This window comes from Nuphar pumila, chromosome 9, assembly GCF_984573655.1.
Source record: "Nuphar pumila chromosome 9, dmNupPumi1.hap1.1, whole genome shotgun sequence".
NCBI classification, from domain to species: domain Eukaryota; kingdom Viridiplantae; phylum Streptophyta; class Magnoliopsida; order Nymphaeales; family Nymphaeaceae; genus Nuphar; species Nuphar pumila.
Genome location: NC_143257.1, coordinates 90,361,198 through 90,380,597, shown reverse-complemented (window position 1 = coordinate 90,380,597; position 19,400 = coordinate 90,361,198). Strand labels below are relative to the sequence as shown.

The window sequence follows — 19,400 nt, the reverse complement described above, 5'->3', positions numbered from 1 at the left end:
TCAGAGTTACCAGTCGAGGAAGCGGGAGCGGGAAGCGATACGGGAAGCGGGAGCGGGAAGCGAGGCACTTTAAAAAATTTAGGAAGCGGGGAAGCGTGGGACCACTTAGAAGAAAATTCTGAACCGTCTCGGAAACGACCTAGGAAGCGAACCGGAAGCGACCTAGGAAGCGAACCGGAAGCGAGGGGAAGCGAAAAAAAATGAAAAAAATGGGGAAGCGAGGGGGAAGCGTGGGGGAAGCGTGGGGGAAGCGTGGGGGAAATGTGGGGGAAGCGTGGGGGAAGCGCGCTTCCCATTTATGGGAAGCGCGTTTCCCATAAAAGGGGGACACGCTTCCCATAAAAGGGAAGCGCGCTTCCCAAAAAAGGGGGACGCTTCCCCTCACGCTTCGGAAGCGCGACGTTTCGCGCTTCCGAAGCGCGCTTCGGGGAAGCGCGCTTCCCCTTTTGCCTAGGCGCTTCCGGTAACTCTGCTTTATATATATATATATATATATATATATATATATATATATATATATATATATATATATATACTAGTTTAGTATATTAATTAACGATACGCATGTTAGGATAATGTTTTTGCAAAAACTTCATGCGAGTTTGATATTAAAAATCTAGTTTGTGCATATTTCATAACACCGAAACCGAGTTTCACGTGTTCTGTGAAATCCGATTTTTTGCAAAATTGTGACCTATTCTTTTCCCAATTAAAGTTGTTTCTTTTCTTAAATTTAATCGTAGCAAACTGTTATATTTAGATTCATTTCAATTATTGTTTTAGTGGAACTAACCATAACTAAAATAGATAGTTTAGTTTGCCTTTGTTTTTGTGTTCGTTTTGAGTTTTGCAGGTGGGTCGCGAGCTTATTGATTTTAGGCGGAACGCGGCAGCGGTAGACATATCAAGGTCGTGCATACAAGGACAACAGGAGCTCATCCACAATATTTTTATTTCTTTTTTGGCATGAGGCCAATTATTTATTCGAGGTTGTATTAATTTTTATTTTTGCTCGCACATTTGTAATAGGATTAATTGCATATTTGTTTATTTTCGAGGCAATAAGGATTGTGTTTTGTTTGGAGTACAAAGTTTTAACCCGTTCCATGAGTTCGACCTGGCCTTCACCACTAGTGTGAGCCGGTTATTTATAATTTGGTGTACGGTTTACACTGACAAATTTTCATTGAAAATATATTCTGCAAATACTTTTAAGAAAAGTTGCATAAAATTTTTGGCGCCATTGCTGGAGAATGGCGATTCAAGACTAAATACTCACTTTATTGCCTCTATTTCACGTATATTTAGGATTGCTAGTTTAATTTCACAATTTTTTAAAGATTGCCTAGTTTATTTTATTTTGATATCTAGGACTGTTAGAACCACGTTGAGTGCAAACCATAAACTCAATTTAATTTTTCTGTCCGACCTACCTACTAGGGTACCATTTTAGGTAACCGAGCATGTAGTTTATTTTCAAGCTCTATACTTGCACTTGGGTGGTGGTTGTTTATTTTATTACTTTCTTACTTGCTTCATGGTGTGGCTTAATTGCGATTACACGCTAGTGTAGGTAAAAAGCCCTTAGAACAAGTATTGCACCGGACCTCAACTCAACAGTGTATGCAAGGGCGACGCTCTTCAGGCCCTGAACTTGTCGATCTTGTTGATAATTCTGAATTAATTCTCAGGAGATCTCGTAGAGCCAGACCCATGGCAGAAGACCTCACTCAAGTCCGTCTTTTGAGGAAGTACTTCGTTCCTACTGAGTACACTCCCATCTCCTGCATCGTGAGACCTAATGTAGGAACCCCACAACATGAAATCAAGGCTAATGTCATTCAAATGTTACCATCCTTCTATGGCCTTAGTAACGAAAATCCTATTGTCATCTCGATGAGTTCCTATAGATCTATTCCACTGTTAGGATCAATAATTTTGGAGATCACACGCTTAGGTTAACCTTGTTCTCGTTCTCTCTCCAAGACAAAGACAAGTACTGGTTGAATTCTTTTGATACAGTTCAAATTACTACTTGGGATCGGATGCAAAAAAAAAATTGAAAAAATATTTCCCAATTGGTAAGACGGACCAATTCTGCAAAGCTATCACAAGTTTCACTTAAATAAAAGAACAGTTCCATGAGACCCAAGAGAGGTTGAAAGATCTTCTCATAAAATGCCCCCACCATCATGTCCCCAAATGGCAACTCGTGCAATACTTTTACGATAGGCTGACCGAGAAAAATAGGCAAATAGTTGACGCAGCCTATGGAGGCACATTTATGCTCAAGAGTGAGGACGAAGCATGGGCCTTGTTCGAGACTCTGAATGAGAATTCTATGCATCACGCTTCGGCCTCAAGAGCAAAAAGGGCAACACCTGCCACTGAGGGAGCTAAGAAAGCTGGTACGTACGAAGTGGGGACAAACCTTGAGTTGCAAAACAAGGTAGATCTTCTGACCCAAAAATTACAACAGTTGTTGTCAAATCCCACCCCAGTTATGCAGATGTGCGCGTTGTGTGCAAGCCCTGCACACCATGTTATAGATTGTCCTGCTGCGACACAGTACCCAAAATTTGTGCAAGAACAAGTTCAGGAGATGCAAGCTTTCGCCAAGCCCACGAGCAACCCATTTTTCAACACTTATAACCCTAGCTAACAAAACCACTGGAACTTCTCGTGGAGAAATCCACAACAACAAGCCCATGCTTCTCCCTAGACCCAAGTTAGGCTAGGTAGCTATCAACCAAGCTACCAGAGACCCAATTTCCCTCAATCTCAGCCTATGTTTAGCCAGCCTACTTCTCAAGAACCTACATCGAGTCAAGCCCTTGAAGAGAAAATGCTTCAGGTCTTTGCAAACATAAAGGCAAATATGAACTCCTATACACAGTCAATAGCAAAACTAGAGACTCAGATAGGACAGCTAAACGAGGCATAAAGCAGGCGCAGTGAAGGAACGCTATCTAATCAACCTATGGTCAATTCCAGGGAAAATGAACCAATCCATGGCCTGCATATGACTGACTCACACCAAGAGCAGGCCAAGTCTATCACCACTCTTAGGAATGGGAAGAAATATCATGGTACCAAGGAGACGACTGAAGAGCTTCAAATCCAAAAGAGTGATTAGTCGGTCTCCTTAGATTCACCCTAGAAAAGTGGGAGGGCTCTACAACCTGAGCCTCCCAAATCATACATACCCAAAGCCCCATTTCCTGAAGCACTAGAGAAGCCAAAGTTTTTTGGCAAGCAAGGGGTGAAAATGCAAGAGATGCTTGAGTTATTCAAGCATGTGCAAATAAAACTCCCCTTGTTGGATAACATTCAACAAGTCCCTATATATATGAAGTTCTTGAAAGAACTTTGCACACAGAAAAGGAAGTTGAGGTCTAATGTACCAAAAAAAGTATACTTGACTGAGCAGGTAAGTGCGGTATTGCAACACCAAACTCCACCCAAACTCAAGGACCCAGGAGCTCCTATTATCTAATGTGTCATAGGATACATTACTGTTGAGTGCGCATTGCTCGACCTTGGAGCAAGAATGAACATCTTACCAGGTTTCTTTTATGACGCATTTGGGTTAAAGGATATGAAACCCACACCTATCCTATGACCCTGAAGTTAGCAGATATATCAATCAAGGTCCCGCAGGGATTCTTGAAGACGTGTTGGTCAAAATAGAGGATTTATATTTTCCTGTTGACTTTATTATTCTAAATATGGAGGGAGTTCAACACGTCAAGATGCCAATTATCTTGGGACGGCCCTTCTTGGCTACAGTCAATGCGTGCATCAATTGCCGCACGAGAGCCATGGACATGTCCTTTGGCAACAGAAAGATGAGGCTAGACATTTTCAATGTTGGCATGAGCCCTGCTGGCGAGGATGCTTGCTTCAAGATCAACTTGGTTCAGGACCTGGTAGAAGTAGAGCCCCTTTGGACGTTGAGTGATCCACCTCAGGATAAGGATGATGAATCACTCAAAGAGGATAGCATGGGATTAATAATATAGACTTTCAGGTGAGCTTAATTGGATTTGAAACTTCAAGCCTCTCCCAGATGTGGCAGAGCAACCTAACACCCTCAATCGAGAATCCGCCTGAGCTTGAGTTGAAGCCTTTACCTGCCTATCTCAAGTATGTCTTCTTAGAAAAAGAGCAGACCTTGCTTGTTATTATTACGGCGGACCTGACAAGCACCCAAGAGCATCAATTTTTGCAAGTCTTGCAAGATCACAAACAGGCAATAGGATGGTCTGTGGCGAACCTAAAGGATAGATCTCACCTTTTGCATGCACCGGATCATCATAGAAGAGGGTGCTAAACCCTCCAGAGTTGCAAAAGAGGTTAAACCCCCAGATCAAGGAGGTAGTTAAAAAGGAAGTAGTCAAGTGGTTAGACGCTGGCACCATATATCCTATCTCCGACAATCAGTGGGTGAGTCCAACTCAGGTCGTTCTTAAGAAATCTAGGCTCATTATAACCATTAATGACAAAGGAGAAAGTGTTCCCACGAGGACTACCACAGGGTGGCAAGTGTGCATTGACTACAGGAAGTTGAATAATGCAACGCGAAAGGACCATTTTTCATTGTCGTTCATCGATAAGATTCTAGAGCGACTCGCAGGTTAGAGATATTTTTGTTTCTTGGATAGATATTCAGGATACAATCAAGTAGTCATTTACCCTGAGGACCAGGAGAAGACCACGTTCACCTATCCTTATAACACCTTCGCTTTCAGATGTATGTTGTTCTGTCTCTATAATGCCCCAACAACTTTTCATATGTGCATGATGGCTATCTTTTCAAATATGATGGACGACGTCCTAGAAATCTTTATAGACGACTTCTCAGTGTATGGCTCGTCTTTTGATGATTGTCTCCAAAAGCTATCTAGAGTGCTCAAACGATGCATGGAGACTAATCTTGTGCTTAGTTAAGAAAAGAGTCATTTCATGGTTAAAAAAGGGATTGTCTTGGGACACATTGTGTCTGAGAAAGGGATTGAAGTCGACAAAGCAAAAGTGGAGTCCATTGCCAAACTTTCCCTGCCAACCTCAGTGCAACAAGTTAGATCGTTTCTCGGGCATGCAGGCTTTTACAGGCAGTTTATAAAGGATTTTAGTAAGATTTCAAGACCGATCTGTAACTTGTTAGCGAATGATCAACCTTTCAAATTCGATGATGCCTGTATGAGGGCATTTCTTACTCTCAAGGAAGCCCTAACCTCAGCGCCCATTTTGAGATCTCCCGACTGGTCATTATCTTTCGAGATCATGTGCGACGCTTCAAATTACGCGATAGAAGTTATTTTAGGTCAAAAAGTCGATCGGAAGTCGTACGTTATTTACTATGCTAGTAGAACCCTCTCTGAAGTTCAAATGAATTACACTACTACAGAGAAGGAATTGTTGGTTGTGGTGTTTGCGTTGGAGAAGTTCTGATCATATTTATTGGGCTCTAAGGTCGTGGTTTACTCAGATCATGCCGGCTTGCGGTACCTGGTGAGTAAGGACACAAAACCGCGGCTCATCCGATGAATTCTGCTATTACAAGAATTTGATCTTGATATTCGAGATAAGAGTAGATGTGAGAATCTGGTAGCAGATCATCTGTCTAGACTTGGAGTCATCCACTAATGAGGGACAGATAGATGACTCGTTCCCGAATGAGCAGATCTTTCACGTTAAGCGTCTACGCTGGTTCGCTGACATCATTAACTATCTTGTGATTGGAAAGCTCCCTACGCATTAGAGCAAAAATGAGAGGGATCGGTTTTTGAAGCAGGTGAAGCACTATTTCTGGGAGGACCTAGAATTGTTTAAGTTATGCGTTGACCAGATGATTCGTAGGTGTATCCCAGAAGAGGAGATTGAGTCAGTCTTGGCCTTCTGCCATTCCCTAGCCTGTGGGGGACATTTTTCCAGTCAGAAGACCGCAGCAAAGGTCCTCCAATCTGCATTTTGGTGGCCTACATTGTATAGAGACTCGCATGAGTTTTGCAAGTGATGCTTGCGGTGCCAGTAGACACGGAACATCTCCAAGAGAAACATAATGCCCTTGATCTCCATCTTGGTGATAAGAGATTTTTGATGTTTGGGAATTGATTTTATAGGTCCCTTTCCACCATCGTTCGAATATGTTTACATTGTGGTAGCGGTCGATTATGTGTCCAAATGGATCGAGGTCGTGGTCACCCGGACCAACGATCATAAAGAGGTGCTTAAGTTCATTAAGCACAATATCTTTAGCAGGTTCAAAGTTCTTAGAGCGGTAATTAGTGATGGGGGTAAGCATTTTAAAAATGTACAAGTTGCTTCATTTCTTAGGAAGTACTCAGTGCATCATAGAATTGTTACACCCTACCATCCACAAACCAGTGGCCAGGTCGAGGTCTCTAACAGAGAGATCAAGCGGATTTTGAAAAAGATAGTCGGACCAAACCGCAAGGATTGGTCTCAACGCTTTATGGGCGTACAGGACTACCTTCAAGACCCCAATTGGCATGTTCCCCCACCGGTTGGTATTCGGGAAGCCATGTCACCTCCTTGTTGAGTTGGAACACAGGGCCTATTGGGCTATTAAGAAATTCAATTTCGATATAGCCCAAGTTTGCAAAAAACGCAAGCTTCAGTTGAGCGAGCTCGAGGAGTTGAGTAATGATGCATAAAAGAGTGCCAAAATCTATAAAGCTTGAACCAAGGACTTTCATGACAAACATATCTTGAGGAAGCAGTTCGAGCCTGGACAAAAAGTTTGGCTATTTAATTCGCGACTCCAACTTTTCTCAGGGAAGCTTAGGTCAAGATGGGACGGCCCGTTTGTAGTTCAGGAGATATTTCCACACGGTGCAGTTGATGTCCTCGACCCTTGAACAGGCAGGAGATTCAAAGTCAATGGGCAGAGGCTGAAGCCCTGTATTTCAGATGTCGTAGTGAACCAGGACATTGAGGTTATTGACCTCATTGATGTATAGAATAGCGCTCATTTGTATATTATGTTAGGAGTAGGGTGCATTTTTGGTAGTTAAATAGTTTTTGCTTTTTTTTCTTATACAAGCAAGACTTGACCGATCATGTATACATCTCACCTCCTGGTTAGAGTTTATGAGTTGTAGGTGATAGGACAGCTTAGAGCCTCTAGAAGAGCAACTTTCGAGCCAACTCAGCAAGCAATCATGCATCTGCATGTGCATAGTGGTGGTGTACTAACGAGGCATAAATCAACGCATGCAGGGTTCCATCGCATACATCAAGTGGTATCTATCATTTCTCTCGTGTTTATTTTATTTTCCCGGTGTGCATTAATTCAGTTTGCATATAAGCATGGGGGAGTGCCACTGGGGACTATGTCATTTAAGCATGGGGGAGGGTATAGTATGCACACCTTGATTTTTTTTGTCCATGTATCTGTTTTTGTAAAATTCATGAAAACGAGGCCTTAGAAAACAAGTTTAGCATTATATTAGTGAATTCCGCAATACTTGACATTTTAGAGGATTTTTGTTTGCCTCATGTGAAATTTTTTTTTTCTGAAACCAATCTAGAACTAGTCGTTATTTATAAGGAGTTAACAAAAAGAAATGTATATGAATGTTACAGTTTATTTTGAACCATATCTATGCATATGTACAGATTTTTTTTAAAAAAGAATGAAGCAATGAATATTTTTAGAAAAAAAAAAAGAACAAACGTGTAATTTGTTTTGATTGTCTTATTTGATCCTTAGTAGCTAGGTTCAAACATAATGAAAAGTGTTTGTGTTCACGCGAATAGGACAACTAAGATGGTCAGACTCCTTGTCCAGTCAACACTTGTGGCCTTTTGGGTTTGAGCAATTAAGCCTACGGGGTGTTCTACACCTGCTGCCCTAAAGTCAACTGATTTAGGAGCTCCAGCCCAAAGCTCGCTACGTAGACCCATTAGAAAGCCTAAGAGGTGTAAGCATTGCACACGGCAGGGAGAAAACTATACGTAGCTATGAAAATCTAGGGCCTATTAACTCGAGCAATTAAGTTTGAGGGATACTCTATGTCTAATGCCCTAAGGTCGTCTGGCCTGGAAGCCACTGACCCAAAGCTCGCTACATGAGTCATGAAAGCTTGAAAATTGACATAATGCTTAGTGAAAAAAAAAGAGCCTAATGAAAATTCATTGCTTGGGGAAAAATGCGAAAACTGTGCAGAAAGCATATGTGTGAGGATAGATGGGCAATAACATGAATATGCATGATTTTTTTAAAGAGAAACAAAAATAATTGTGAATTTTAGAAAGGTAGAAAGAAAAATTTTACTGTTGTGGCGGCGTGATTTGATTCTAATTTGCTATGAGACTGCAATTTCATGAAATATGTGTTTAAGCTAGCTTTCTTGAATGCCTAATAGTTTTGAAAGAAAAAAAAAGAGGATTGAATGTATACATGACAGATGTTTGCGGGTAGCATCACTGCAAAACCTCACACGTCCACTGAGGTAACCCAAGGGTTTAAAGGGCTTGTTGCATATGTTAAATGCAACCATGATTCCTACGAAAGTGAGTTAGGCTAGTTAGGTGTTGTACATTAGTTTTTGTATTTAGGCCTTTAGTTTGCATGTTTTATTTTGCTTTCATTTAATTTAGGAATAAAGTTTGCACGAGGACTAGCAAACGATAAGAATGAGAAAATTTGATCATGCATATTTTACTCATCTTTTTATACACTTTTATATATGATCTTGCGCATATTCAATGTTTAAATGCCCATGTTTAGTTGATTTTGATGTGTTTCCATGCAGGAAAGCTTCGTTTCGAATTTTATCAAAATCAGAGTTAAAATAAGCAATTTGATGGCTTTTGGATCAAATCCCGAAGAATGGATCGGGTAAAATTTTAGACTCTAGATTTGACCCACCTATTTTTAGAAATAGTTTAGTTTCTAACATGGTTTTTAGAAATAATGTTTTAGTTGAGGCATTTTGAAAATTATTAAAATTATTAGTTTTTTTAGAAAAATTCTAAATTCTAAAAGTTCTCTTTTAACCCTAAGCTCCCATTATAAAAAGAAGTTTAAGAGGAGAGAGGGCGTTTTTTCTCCTTGGGATTCACGCCCCCCCCCCTCTCCCCTTGCCTCTTCTCTTTCTCCCAGCCGTCCTTTCCTCTTCTTCTCTTTTCACTGTCGGTCATACCCGTGCAGTCGCAAACGGTCGGTCAGACCTGTTTAAGTGATTTTTTTTAGTTAGTTGTAGAGATCGGTTGTTAGTTTTGTTACTATATATATATATATATATATATATATATATATATATATATATTAGTTTAGCAGATTAATTAGCGATACGCATGTTAGGATAACGTTTTTGCAAAAACTTCATGCGAGTTTGATATTAAAAATTGGGTTTGTGCATATTTCATAACACCGAAATCGAGTTTCACGTGTTCTATGAAATCCTATTTTTTTGCAAAACCGTGACCTATTCTTTTCCCAATTAAAGTCGTTTCTTTTCTTAAATTTAATCATAGCAATCTGTTATATTTAGATTCATTTCAATTATTGTTTTAGTGGAACTAACCGTAACTAGAATAGATAGTCTAGTTTGCCTTTGTTTTTTTGTTGGTTTTGAGTTTTGCAGGTGGGTCGTGAGCTTATTGATTTTTGGTGGAACGCTGCAGCGGTAGACATATCACGGTCAGGCATACGAGGACAACAGGAGATAATTTGCGATCAGACGAAGACCAGCTATTTTTATTTTATTTTTTTGGCATTAGGCCAATTATTTATTCGGGGTTGTATTAATTTTTATTTTTGCTCACACATTTGTAATAGGATTAATTGTGCATTTGTTTATTTTCGAGGCAATAAGGATTGTGTTTTGTTTGGAGTACAAAGTTTTAACCTCTTCCCTGAGTTCGACCTCGACTTCACCGCCATTGTGAGACAGTTATTTATAATTTGGGGCACAGACAAATTTTCATTGAAAATATATTCTGAAAATACTTTTAAGAAAAGTTGCATCAAACATTATCGTAAAGCACACAACCATGTAGACTTAGGCAATTCAGTAAATTTTCAACTCACACTAAACTGCCACCTGCTCCAAACCACATTCATCCATAGCTCAAATAGCACTAGCAAGAGGAAGACAGAAGCCAAAGAGGTAGACATGTATATCAAAATGCAGAGGATCCGTTTACCCAATTCACAAGATCCACCGAAAAGAGAACCCTTGAACCCACTACTATGAGGCAGGAAACCCAAGAAAACCATCATTAGCTCCGCCATAAACCACAAAGAGGTCAGTTTTATCCACGAAAAACTGCAAGTTTCTCTATTGAAACCCCACTTTGGTTTCCTAGTTACTGAAAAGAAATACATCGTGAAATCCTAATCCCAAAATGGCCCTATATTCTGAAACTTCCACGAAATCAAAGATAATTACAAATGAGGTGCCAAACTCAACAAAAATCATAGATCAATGCTCGCTAAAAACTCCATATTACCGGGCGAATTAGTCAGAACACCAAAATTTCTAACAGAAAAGAATCACGTCGTCATCAACCACCAACTGAAATCCCAATTTTCGTCCAAAACCCCTCAGCCAAAAGATATCCAACAAATCTCATAGGGACAAAACTAGCGGAAACAGCACGTAAGGTACCAGATCAATCAAAAGAAGAGGACCAAAACCCTAACCTTAACTCCAATAGAAGCAAACCAAGCACTAGAAGCCAATTTGCTAGAACCAGGGACCTCCCAGAAACCGGAGAAAAAACAAAACGGAAACATAACCAGATCGGAGAGTAAGAGAAAAGGCCTCACCTTCCTGTACCTCCTCTCCAGCCGTCCGCTCGCCAAAGACCTGAGAGAATTTCCACTCGAGCGGCGGCGGTGGCCCGGTTGGGCTCCCGACCTCGTCGACGATCATCTTTCGGCCGAATCAAACCCCAGCTCCGGCCAGAAACGGCATCCGGCAGCAAAGATCCGCCACGTAATTGCTGATCCCGCGGGGGATCATCGGCCGCCCTCAGGCGGGAGTCGGCGGGAATGCGGCCGCCTGATCATCGGAGGGAGCAGGAATCTGGCGAATTCGTGAGGAGCGATCGAGAGGCACCGGAAGCGAAAGGTTCGATCGGAGACGGAGAAAACCAGAGACCGGAATCTGGAATTTTTGTTCCTCTTTTTCTGGCTTTCCTGGTTTTTGTGGGGAGACAAAAAAAAAGGTTCGAGAACGGCACCACTCTTCTTCGCCCTAGCTGCTCTCTCTCTCTCTCTCTCCCTCTCTCTCCTAACATTAAAAACAGAGAATTAAAGGGGAAAATAAAATAAAATAAAAAAGAAGAGAGAGAGAGAGACGGATGAAAAATGAGAGAGATGTTTGTGGAATTTTCACTTGTTGAGAAATAGAGAATTTCGAGATTTTAAGGAAAAATAGATCAAGGTCTTAGGAAACATGATGAGGGCGTGTTTGGATGCTAAAGAACCCGAGTCACATGAGAAAGTGGTACAACTTTCAGATGTTTGCAAAATTGGTCTGGGAATCAAAAGCCAAGTGAATCACCTTTTCTTTTTCGTAAACTAGAAAAAGAATTATTTTCTCAGCCTAATAATTGATTGGATCGGGGTTCGGGTTTCAAATAGATCAGGTTTGAACAAATGTTTTGATCCAGATTCAGTACACGAGTTTCGAATACCTATCCAGAAGTAAAATCTAAATGTTACAAGTCATGATGGCCGAGTGGTCTAAGGTGTCATACTCAAGTTCTGGTCCTCGTGAGAGGGCGTGGGTTCAAATCCCGCTTATGACAGTCTTCATTTCTTTTCTTCCCCTCAAAAAGAAAAAAAAAAAACTAAATGTTCATTAGGTTGAATTTGGAGTGTCTTTGGAGCATGTTTGTTTTAATCACAGGTTATTCACTATGAAAGTTTTGTCCTTGAAAAAGTGATTTATGTGATTCACATTCTTAGGCATTAATTTTCTCATATAATTTTATGTTGTGAATTTAACTTTCGCTAAAATCTGTCATGTGAGATTGTCATGTCATGCCATTGTTTTATGACATTCAGAACTAAGCAGCTAATGCTTATGAAAGTTATTCACAGTTGTATTTGTGCAAAACTTTCACAAATTCTGAAGCTTCAACATTCACTTATGGAATCACATTGCATTTTTGCATGTTTGCAATGCCCATGTGAAAGTTCTAAAATGTGGTTCAGAACCATAGAAAACCTGTGAAAGTTAATAAACCACAGGTGTCACACACATGCCCTTAGTTTGGATATTTTTCGCATCTCCCATCAGTTTTCGATCAAAGTCTTAGCCGGGGCATATGTTTGGATCTGGATCAAGTCTGATCCATTTGCATTTTTTGGGTCGTGCAAGAACTTGTTTTAAGGATTGTCAGCATGGGCTGTTGGCGACTAGAGTTGGACTGTCAATCTGAAATTTCGAGGAGATCTGAAAGTGATGAGGAGGAGAGGATGGGTAGGGGAAAGGTGTGTTGGACATTTTGGGTTATGGGTCCAACCCACAGCCTGACCCGGTTTGACACCCATTAGTGGGTCACGTAAGTGGCCATGTAATGGAGATAGTGGGACCATATTCACGTAACTACCTAATATCCTATTATAAATAAGGGGTTAGGGGCTACTGGGATGATGAGAGACTTGTAGCAATTTTCCTGCCCAAATTCGGTTTTGCATTCAGACTTAGCGGAATAGGGTCCTGCTCACCGTCGACCTAAGGCCTGGGCTCATTGTGGGCGTCGACCGGCTGAGGAAAACGCCGAACTTCCTACACGAACTATGGCGAATTCAGGTACGCTCCCTGTCCATGTTGATTTTACAGGGTATTGCCAACATTGGGTTATGGGCCCATGATGCCACGCATTTCCGCTGCGCGTGGTATCTCAAGCATCGTCCTGGCGGCAAATGGTCGCCAAATTGGGAAGGCCCTTATGTTGTCAAAGAAGCATTTTCCCGCAACTCATATCGGCTCATCAATGCCGATGGAGTAGAATTGCCAGATCCTATTAATGCTCGACACTTGAAAAAGTTTTATACTTGAAACATTTATCCTTCTCTTGTAATCCTTCCTGTTTCCTTCAAATAATGATCCAACTTTCTTTCCCAGTTACACTGGGGCATTTTAAAATTTTGTTCTATATGCAGGCAGGATAAACAAATTCCTCATTTCATGCACATGCGCATTCATAGGCATCAACTCATATTCATTGGCATGCAATTGCATTAATAACAATCCGGTCAGTATTGGGATTTCAACAAACAGTCCCATCACAATTCCTAATGATCCAAAGACCATCGCCAATACTGAACCAAAACCCAGCACTCGAACTGGTATTATTTCAAAATCCAGTATTCAAGCTGGCACATTTTCAACCTCTTGGAAAACCGAGTTCCGACTCGGGTTTTTATTCAAATCATTTTCCTTTGTTGATCTGGGTTCCGACTCGTGATCTCTCTACTTTATTCGAGCCTTGACTCGAACTCTTCATTTTCCTTTGTTGATCCGAGTTCCGACTCGTGATCTCTCTACCTTATTCGAGCCTTGACTCGAACTCTTCATTTTCCTTTGTTGATCCGGGTTCCGACTCGTGATCTCTCTATTTTATTCGAGCCTCGACTCGAACTCCTCATTTTCCTTTGTTGATCCGGGTTCTGACTCGTGATCTCTCTACTTTACTCGAGCCTTGACTCGAACTCTTCATTTTCCTTTATTGATCCGGGTTCCGACTCGTGATCTCTCTATTTTATTCGAGCCTCGACTCGAACTCCTCATTTTCCTTTGTTGATCCGGGTCCCGACTCGTGATCTCTCTACCTTATTCGAGCCTTGACTCGAATTCTTCATTTTCCTTTGTTGATCCGGGTTCCGACTCGTGATCTCTCTACTTTACTCGAGCCTTGACTCGAACAAATCATTTTCCTTTGTTGATTCGGGTTCCGACTCGTGATCTCTCTACTTTATTCGAGCCTTGACTCGAACAAATCATTTTCCTTTGTTGATCCGGGTTCCGACTCGAGATCTCTTCGAGCTTGTCATTCTCTTTTGTTGATCCGGGTTCCGACTCGTGATCTCATTACCTTACTCGAACCCTGAATCGAGTTCTTCATTTTCTTTTATTGATCCGGGTTCCGACTCGAGATCTCTTTATCTTATCCAAGCTCTAATTCAAGTCCTTCATTTTCCTTTGTTGATCCGGGTTCCGACTCGTGATCTCATTATCTTATTTGAGCTCTGATTCGAGCCTTCCATTTTCCTCTGTTGATTCGGGTTCCGACTCGTGATCTCTATATTTTATTCGAGCTCTGACTCGAACTCATCATTCTCTTTTATTGATCCAAGTCATTTCAATCATCAGGGTCTGTCAATTGCTCAAATTTGATATTTTGCTCTCCAAATTCCAATTTAAATCTTCAAATCAGGCAATTCTCCAATTTCGACCTCTGGGTCACCCAATTTTCAATTCTCAATTTCAATTACCAATCTCAATTTCGACCTTCGGGTCATTCAATTTTCAGCAACCAATTTTCCAATTTCCAATTTCGACCTTCAGGTCAATCAATCTCAATATCCAATTTCAATCATTTCCTCTTGCGAAAGACCCTTTTAGGGAGAGTCGAGGGAGCTCGTTCTTTCGCATGCTATCCAATTTGTTCACTTAGCCCCTTGTCAGGGAGAGTTTGAAGGGACTCGCGTCTTTGTGAACCGTTTGCAAAACAATTTCCAATTTCACACAAGAAACCCTTTTTAAGGGAGAGGCTCGACGGAGACTCGCTTTTCTTGTGACCCCCCAATTTCATACTAGGCCATCTTCGTCATGAAAGACCCTCTTTGCAGGGAGAGTGTGATGGACTCGTTCCTTTCCTGACCCAATTTTCTGACCTCACTATTATCAGCCCCCTTTCCATAAGAGAAGCCTAATATTAGGGAGCTTTGACGAAAGCTCAATTTCTCTTCGAAAGTTCGTTTTGCAAACACCTCCTCTTCAGGGAAGAGAGGAGTATTTCTCATTTCCCATTCAGGTAAGGGCTAAGCCTGAGTCTCTCTTTTTGGGGAAAAAGAGAGGAGAATTTTCGTCACGGATGTGTTGAGCCGGATTTCAAATACTCATTTTCACTAAGGATTTCAAGAAAGTTTTATCAATTTGTCAATCAATTAATTGTTGATTTCAGAATCTTCATTGCACAAACCTTTATCTCAATTTACCTTTAGCATTACTCCCAAAAGAGTGAAGCTTTTGCGAAAAGAGATTCAAACTTCAAATTCTTTTTATTGGCCAACCAAAAGGAGGAAGGATAAGTCCTCGATATGGCCAGAAAAGAAGATTCAATGTTATTGAAAAGTCATAAATGATTGATATTGATCGCAGTCAATGGCGCATCTTTAAAGGATTATTCTTGTAAAGACAAGGCAGTGGAAATATCCTGAGCGCTAGAAAAGAGAGCATTTACCCAAGCCCCGTTTCCTCAAAATCACCTAAGCCGCAATTAAATATCCGCAAAAAGGATCTTTCACCTGTCGTCAAGATGAAGGCGAATTAGGCGAGTAGACCCTCGGGGCCAAAGAAGATTCGAAACATCTCCAAGATGACGGAGTTTGTGACAGAGCCTTCCAGGGAAGGTCCAAAGCACTGTCGAGATGAAGGCAGATGCGATGAACCTCTCGACAATCCCTAAAAGATATTTAATTTCAGCTATCGCCCAAAGATCTCCAAACCCATCATCCAAGAAGGATCAAAACATCTCCAAGTTGAAGGAGTTTGTGACGTACCCTTCCCAAAAGAGAGAAAGAGAGGAAAAAGAAAGAGAGAAAAAGTCAGAACATCTCCAAAATAAAGGAGAATGTAGCAAAAACCCAGAGAGCCAAGAGAGTGCAGAAAGATTATCATGAGAGAAGCCCTCAGGATATCAAACTGCCAGATCTATCAAGAATCCTCTTTAATCTTGTGAAATTCTATTATCAATACTCTTTCATCAATTGCTTTCATAATATCAAATTCTCTTTTCTGCTCATATCAAGGAAATTGATAACTTTCTTGAAGAAGGTCAATTGCAAGCAATTTGGATTTCAAGTCTCGATTCTACAAAGTAAACCTTGTTTCGAGGTAATGCTTTAGGTAGAAAAGAAGGAATATCTTTGCAACAATGTGCAACATTCTCAAAAATTTTGAATCAACAATAAAATTCTCAATATTTTGACAATATTTTTTAGCTATCCTGACATGAAGTGAGAACTTGATGTCCACTTTCGATGCATCCTGACACCAATTTTAAATCCCTCCTAAGGACTTAATTCCTTCCCTTCTTTGAGAGCATGGACTCTCAGATTGCACACTTTCCTGTGTCCCCACTGTCCCACCATAGACAGTCCCATTTCGGTTCGAGGTCGAACCACCAATCATTTTCCCGCAAAAGGCAATTTCAAAAGCTGATTTTAGTCTCAGCAATGAGACGCCCAAAATCAACCCCTTTTCAAGCTTTAGGGACCCCATTTTCCTTCCTTTTGCAAAACCCCTGTTGGATTTATTGTGCAAAATCCAAAGGTTCCATCATGGTCTCTTCCTTCGAGGATTCCATTCATCTTCCGCCCGATCAGGATAAGGGTACAAACCTGAGCCTCAATCAAAGAGGTATTCCATTGTCCACCCGATCAGGATAAGGGTACAAACCTGAGCCTCCATCGAAGAGGTATTTCATTTTTCCGCCCGATCAGGATAAGGGTACAAACCTGAGCCTCCATCCAAAGAGGTATTTCATTTTTCTGCCCGATCAGGATAAGGGTACAAACCTGAGCCTCCATCCAAAGAGGTATTTCATTTTCCACCCGATCAGGATAAGGGTACAAACCTGAGCCTCAATCAAAGAGGTATTTCATTTTTCCACCCGATCAGGATAAGGGTACAAACTTGAGCCTCCATCCAAAAAGGTATTTCATTTTCCGCCCAATCAGGATAAGGGTATAAACCTGAGCCTCCTTTGATGAGGTATTCCATTTTCCACCCGATCAGGATAAGGGTACAAACCTGAGCCTCAATCAAAGAGGTATTTCATTTTCCGCCCGATCAGGATAAGGGTACAAACCTGAGCCTCAATCAAAGAGGTATTTCATTTTCCGCCCGATCAGGATAAGGGTATAAACCTGAGCCTCAATCAAAGAGGTATTTCATCTTCCGCTAAATCAGGTTAAGGGTACAAACCTGAGTCTCATTTCGATGAGATATTCCATTCACCCAATCAGGATAAGGGTACAAACCTGAGCCTCAATCAAAGAGGTATTTCATTTTCCACCCGATCAGGATAAGGGTACAAACCTGAGCCTCAATCAAAGAGGTATTCCATTTTCCGCCCGATCAGGATAAGGGTACAAACCTGAGCCTCGACCAATGAGGTATTTCTATTTTCTGCCCGATCAGGATAAGGGTACAAACCTAAGCCTCAATAAAAGAGGTATTTCATCTTCCGCCCAATCAGGTTAAGGGTACAAACCTGAGTCTCATTTCAATGAGATATTCCATCCCCCAATGAGGTCAAGGGTTAAAACCTGAGCTTCGTTCCATGCGAGGTATTTCTGTCCCATCCAGGTTAAGGGCGTAAACCTGAACTTCACTCTCATAGAGTGAATCTTTTCTCTCCATTCTTCGCTTCATATCTACCATCCTCCTCGGGCTAATTTCTTCACACCCAGTCAGATCCTTCTAACTGGGGCATTTTTTTCGTATAGCCCAAATTTGGTGTGTTTTCTTTGCCACTAAGCTCGGTCATGAGCCGGCTTAGTAGCAAAGAGGGGCATCTGTAAACACCCCAAATTTTCACTCACCTCCCCTACATCTCCACCAAGCATCAACATCCAGCCTCTGAAATCGTTGGAGGGCAAAATGGTCATTTTCTGAGCCGGACCTTGCAAAAGTCCAAATTTCATCTGCAACTCTCAAAATTTCTCTAATTTTAACTCAGATGTTCAAAATTTTATTCCTAACAGGAGACAGACATCTCCAAGTCTTGATTCAAGATTGCATTTCATAAGACATGACATTGCATATCATTGCATGAGCATTTCAAATCACTGCACTGCACAGCATGTCATTTCGAGGTCCAGAACTCTTGATTTCAAAATTTTCAATCCAGATTAGAATTTCAACTCTTTTCAAAATTGATTTCAAAACCCTGGGTCTTCAAAATTATCAATTTTTCCCATTTTACCCCCAAGACTCTGAATATCAAAATATTTCCTCAGGAAAACCATCTGGATAGTTTTCAATATGGATTTCAGTCACTTCACCTTAGATTTTGCCCTTTTTGACAATTTTAAATATCTTTCTTTTACAAAATCGCCCTACAAGGGCCAACTCTTTCCAAAATTCCTGTTTTGCCCATCAGTCAAGATTTTATGAAAATTCCAAAAAAAGAAGTTGTGGTTTTATCCTTATTTCAATAAAGAAGCAATGTGGGACTCACACTGAGGTGGTGTCACATAAGCTTTTCTTTTGAAAATTTGAATTTTGAAAAACCCAAAAATATAGGAGCCTTGTCCCCCGGATTGGTGCCACTTGTCCTTTCTCTCTCCTCCCACATCCACATGCCAAGTGTCAGTGTGGGGCTACCTTCAGAAGCCGCCACATGTCATCCCAATTATCTGCCATGTGTCACCCTATCCATCCTGCGCCAAAAGTCATTCCCAAGATTACCAGGAGATGCCAAGTGTCATAGGTTGTCCTGTCTAGAAAAAGTGGAGTTTGTCTCCTCTGAGGTGGCGCCACTTGAAGTGTGTCTCCTGCAGGGGACACGTGTCAACCCCTCCTTCCTTCTAGAAAAGTAGCCTGACATATGTCTCTTCCTACTTTTCTCAGAAAAGTAGGAGACATGTGTCACTCCTAAATTCCTACAAAAAAGGTAGGCTTGTCTCCTCTGAGGTGGCGCCATCTGGAGTGTCTCCTGCAGAGGACACGTGGCAAGCCCTCATTTCCTCAGAAAAAGGCAAGTGCCATGTGTCATTTTCTGCTTTCTTCAGAAAAGCTAGAATTCAAATATTCAAAAATCCCCATAGGTGGCGAAAATCAAGAACTCCTACCTTTTTCATCCTGTCTGAGATGGCGCCACATGGCTTGGCCCACCTTCTCTCCCCTCTGCCACGTGTCGTTCTCTGCTTCTTTCAGAAAAAGTAGAGGACACATGTCTTCTCCCTACCTCTTTCAGAAAAGTAGGAGACACATGTCACTCCTGGCCTTCTTCAGAAAAAGCAAACCATTTAAAATGCAAACAAGGCACTAGGTGGCGAAAATCCGGAGCTCTGATTTCCCAGATGGCCTATGAGAGCGCCACATGTCCCTCCCCTCCTTCTCACCCCTCTGCCACGTGTCATCTTCTGCTTCTTTCAGAAAAAGAAGGTGACACATGTC

At 41.3% G+C, this 19,400-nt stretch overlaps 1 protein-coding gene and 1 non-coding gene across 5 annotated transcripts in view; one reads left to right on the top strand and one right to left on the bottom strand.

Moving 5' to 3' along the window:
• LOC149828691 (serine/threonine protein phosphatase 2A 55 kDa regulatory subunit B beta isoform-like) overlaps nucleotides 1-11,277 on the bottom strand; it is a 46,528-nt gene extending 35,251 nt beyond the window's left edge. For all 4 annotated transcript variants that reach the window (XM_090017685.1, XM_090017687.1, XM_090017686.1 and 1 more), the window contains exon 1: nucleotides 10,805-11,277. In XM_090017685.1, coding sequence (XP_089873811.1) covers nucleotides 10,805-10,910 — 106 coding nt within the window. In that variant the 5' untranslated portion in view covers nucleotides 10,911-11,277. The remainder of the gene's footprint in view (nucleotides 1-10,804) is intronic.
• Nucleotides 11,278-11,706: 429 nt separating this feature from the next.
• TRNAL-CAA (transfer RNA leucine (anticodon CAA)) lies at nucleotides 11,707-11,790 on the top strand. The gene has a single exon. It is a non-coding gene; the product is annotated as a tRNA-Leu (tRNA).
• The last annotated feature ends 7,610 nt before the right edge of the window (nucleotides 11,791-19,400 follow it).